Consider the following 4,706-nt stretch of genomic DNA (forward strand, 5'->3'; position numbering starts at 1 on the left):
TACCAAAACACCCCACCCCCATTTCAATCATACGTTGTCAGTTGGTCAATATCAAATGTATACACAAAACTTTATGTAAAGAATTTTTCCCACAATAGCATTACAATAGTCTCACAAAGGGAAAAAATACCTGCTAGATCTCTCTCATACTTTCTCTCCCTTCTATCCTTTCTCCTTCTCTCATGATGTATATTGCTGTGCCATCACTTCCTACCTCAGGTGCAGTTCTATATTTTTTACTTTTTAAAAATGTTAATGCTAGAAGTCAGTAAGAAATGAGAAAAACTGTAAAATAGTGATCATTACAAATGTGGGAAAGTATATTAATCAGTAAGTCAGCATTCTGTGAACATATTGTTGAGAGCACAATAGGAGAATAGGAAAGTAAAGAGGTGTATGAACGCAAAAAGTCCTCTGCCATTTATACAGACTTCCCACAAGCTTTGCAGATTATAAAAGTGTGCAGTGCATCAAAAAGTGAATCCTGCTTCTTTTTTGTTGTTCATTGAAGCTATCACTCCTTGTCCATCAGACCTCCATGTGGAACTTACAGAGTGGTGGTACACTCTCACACCCAAATCCTGCTTCATTAGCATATGAATTCCCAACAGATTGTTTGAAGTAACAATTAAGAGAATAATGGGTAAAGGAAACTACAGAGGGCAACTAACACCTGGAAATCGAGTCTTAAACAGCTTTCCTTTATGTAATTATTAAAGAAACAGGAACAAGTGCACATTCATACAGAAAAAGTGCTAGTACATAAAGCATCACTTGCCAGTGATTTCAGTTACCCAAATAGCTCTCACAAATAGCCAATTACACCAATAGCTCTTTCAATTACACAAATAACTTACCACTTTGCACCTCACAAGTCTGATCCTGTTGATGTTATGCACACAAAACTCCTGTTGACCATCATGGATGTTACACTTGCATAAGTTAAAAAAAAAAATGTAAAGAAGTTACTCATGTGGATGAGACAGCTAGCCTAGTGAAATTAGCAAAATGCTTCTACTGAAAAGAAGCAACTAAAAATATTGTTGTATATGTAAATAGTCTCCCAGTAAGCTAAAATGGTAATGTCCTATAATCAAAATCATTTGGTGGTTTTCTTTCAGTAATTTAAAAAATGAGAAATGTATCCTAATGAGAGACTTTTTCTTTTAAAGTTGTATTTCTTTTAAAGTTGTATTTATTGCATACAGTATTTATGAGCAGAATTTTACAGCATCCAACAGTATTTTGTTAAAGGATATGATCTCTTAGGTTGTGAACAATGTTAAATGAAGCAAAAATAAGATTATGAGCACAAAAAGTCTATATTTAACTATTCAAAATTAATAAAAGGGACAAAGTCATGCTTTTGGTTATGTCTGAACACAATGATAGTTACTGGAATAGTGTGGGCCTTAGTAAGAGCAAGACTGAGTTTGAGTGTATTTAATAGCAGAATTTTGTCTAGTCCCCTGGCATATGTTCATTAATGGCACAGTGGGATCTGATCCCAACAGTCATGCCTCCTGCCATGACACTTGTTATGGCAGGTGGCATAATTTTGGGATTGTAGATCAGATCCCAGTTGCACCATTACTACTTGCCGGTGTAGAGAGAGCCTGGGACAATAATCCCAGACTCACTCTGCACTGGCAAGTCCAAAGTTAGGTGCCATGTAGGGCCAACAATCAGCTGTCATCCCCAAACTTTGGATAAGCCAGGGTCTAGTTCTCCTGTGGCTTTCAGGGCAGACAGTCAGCCAATTGTTGGCCCTGGCCACACATTAAATTTAAAGTGTCAAACAAACCAGCCATAAAAATGTTTGCCATTACACCTGGAACATGTTCATGGCTCATTTTCCATTTATATGGTTTAAATTGGGTGCATGTGTAGCACCCTGCCCATGTACGCCAGTATTAACATTTTAATCACTGAATAAATATAAAGTGTAGAGGGGGCCCTAAATGCATCAATAAAGAGTTCGTAGTGTATTGTTTTTTCTAGAGAAAAACTATGGCATAAAAAACATTATTATTCAGCATTCTCCCTCATTCATTAAAAAATATTGCTCAAATGACATTTCAGAAAGTATTGTCCTCTACCAGTGAATTAAGTCACTAACCAGATGTTAAGCAGAAAAGGTCTTTGGATAAAGTCTTAGTTCCACTGAAGGCAGTGGAAGACTCCCATCCACCTATGTGAGGCCCAGAAATATTTTGGTAGAGAGCAAAAAATATATTTTCTGTAAGTGAGAAGTCTGGTACTAGTTGCTTTACTTTTTAAAAACTGGAAATTTAGATATGATGGAGGTTGAAAAGATGGAGAGAAAATGGACATGGGGTAGGAAAAAGAAATCTAAATGCAATGAAATTTTGAATGAAGAAACCTGTGTGTTTTCCTGCTATTTGTTAGTGTCTGTTAGTAAACTAAAATGCCTTGGTAAGTTATGGGTTTACAACTGAGCAACAAACCATATTCAAATAAGAATAACAAACACAATTTCATATTCCTTAATTTTTGTTTTTGTGTGTGTCTGTGTGTGTGTGTGTCTGTGTACACACACACTGTAATATCAATGGCATTTTATTCTACTATCCTGCATTTATTGTTCACAATCCAAAATAATAGTTGAATTAGAATAATGCATATATATTTAAAATTATGAATAATTATTCATGGATTCATCTGTTATTACTTGTTACTTGATATCTTTCTGATTTTGGTTTGTATTTTTTGCAGATTTGGTTTATGGATACTATAGACAGCAGCGAAAATTGACTGAGGAGATTGATTGGTCCTATACAGGTAAGTGCACTATCTGACTCAAGAAAAACAATTTGGATTATAACTGTTATCCTTGTATAAAATTGTGCTGAGTCTTAAATACACCAAGGATAAAAATTAGTCTGAAAAGTGTTAGGTACAAGTATTCATTGTGCTATTATTTTCTTTGCATTTATCATCTTTGAAAAGATAAAATCCCAATAAAAGCAAGTTATTTCAGGATGTCTAAACTTTATGTATTTAATAGGAATGCTCACTTTTTGAATGGTAAACACCTCTATTGCTAGGTTCTCTCCGTCCACCTAAATATTATACATTAGGCTGCTGATACACTTTACATCTCTCTCTCTCTCTCTCTCTCTCGATAGATATAGATCTACCTGCCTATGTTTATATATAGGCCTATAGAGGCGTATGAGTCTCTAGATATCTATAGATATATATGGCTGGTTTCTATCCAGCTTTAATTTGAACATGTAGCAGGTCTCTTAGGGACACAGAACAGACAGGAGCAAGGACTGGTCCAAGACCCAGTGATAGGATAGGGAACTTACATGCATCAGCTCTGTATCTGCTGCTGGACCTTTGTAGAATTTAATTTCCAAATAACTTGTTGCATCTATACAAGTCATTAATGCAGTTTAGGTAATGCATATTAAATTTGGTACCTTCATTGTGAGGTACTAGAAAAAGGTGCATTAGTCTATTTTAATGTACATTAGCTAAAGAGTGTGGGTTTTTGTGATGCTTTATAATGTGCAGTAAAATAGGCAAATGTGCATTAAAGCACATGTGTATACATGCCCACTGAGTGTCTTTTCTACATCAGTTTCAAAATCAGCAATCAGAGGAAACTTTGGTGACCCTTGAGATTTACACACTTGAATTTTTATGAGTTCTGCCTAAGAATATATTGAGCATGGAACTTAAGGATTTGACTTCATAGATCTGGCAATAAAGGACAGTGTGCTTTCAGATGCAGTGAAATGCTAATTTTATTCTATAATTTTAATTATGTATTAATCCGGGGTGGGCAATTATTTCAGAGGGCCGCTTACCCAGTTTTGACAGGCTGTCGAGGGCCACATGGGTAGCCCCGCCCCTTGACAGGTGCCCCACCCCCTGGTCACTGTCTTGGGACCAATGTCCCAATGTCTTCGGACCAATATCCCAGGACCAGCACTGGTGGGGCCTAGAGTGGGGCACGGGTTGGCAGGGGTATGTGGAGCCGGGATGGGCTGCACCAGCAGGGAAAGAGGGGAACTGGTCCGGCTCCATAGAGCTCCTGCCAGCTGGAACCCACAGCACTGGCCCTGTGCTCCCGCTGGCTCCCGCACCTGCTCACTACCAGTGACCCATAGCCCCGTGGTACAGTCCCATGCACAGTCCCAACTCCCTGCTCGCTGGCAGGGAAGTAGCTGGTGCTGAGCGAGGGGAAAAGCGGCCCCTCCCCTGCCCCATGGCTGGCACTCCCTGCTGCAGGCACTTGCAGCCCACGTGGGGCTGTCGGGAGCAGGCACAGGCAGCCCCACACAGGCTGCAAGAGGCTACAGTGCAGGATGCTGGGCATGGTGCAGGTAAGGGACCACTTTTCCCCATGCTCAGCACCAACTTGTAACCGGCTGCCAGCCTGGGCCCCGTGCTGGCTCTGGGCTCACGCATTGAGGATGCGTGTGGCGACAGCAGCTGCAGACCCCCCGCTTGCCGTGCCAAGCAGCATTGGCTGCTGCTGCCTCCCTAGAGCTCACGAGCTGGGCAGCCCAAAGGCAGTGGTGGCACGGCAAGCAGGGGGGCCACAGCTGCTGTTGCCATGCGCTGCTCTGACGGGCATCCCAGAGCCATGCGGGGCCCAGACTGGCTGCAGGGCTGGGCTACAAGGTGGTGCTGAGCACCGGGGGGTGGGGGGGGGAAGGGGCCCCCCCCCC

The 4,706-nt window shown here is 41.0% G+C and overlaps 1 protein-coding gene across 1 annotated transcript in view; it reads left to right on the forward strand.

Annotated features, from left to right (window-relative positions):
- Positions 1 to 2,300: 2,300 nt before the first annotated feature.
- Positions 2,301 to 4,706, forward strand: part of PTPRZ1 (protein tyrosine phosphatase, receptor type Z1) — a 210,128-nt gene continuing 207,722 nt past the window's right edge. The window contains 2 exon segments of the mRNA XM_019509246.1: positions 2,301 to 2,436; positions 2,737 to 2,802. Of these exon segments, the coding sequence (XP_019364791.1) occupies positions 2,301 to 2,436; positions 2,737 to 2,802 (202 nt within the window).

Source organism: Gavialis gangeticus, unplaced genomic scaffold, assembly GCF_001723915.1.
Source record: "Gavialis gangeticus isolate Ggan-Ray unplaced genomic scaffold, GavGan_comp1, whole genome shotgun sequence".
Taxonomy (NCBI): domain Eukaryota; kingdom Metazoa; phylum Chordata; order Crocodylia; family Gavialidae; genus Gavialis; species Gavialis gangeticus.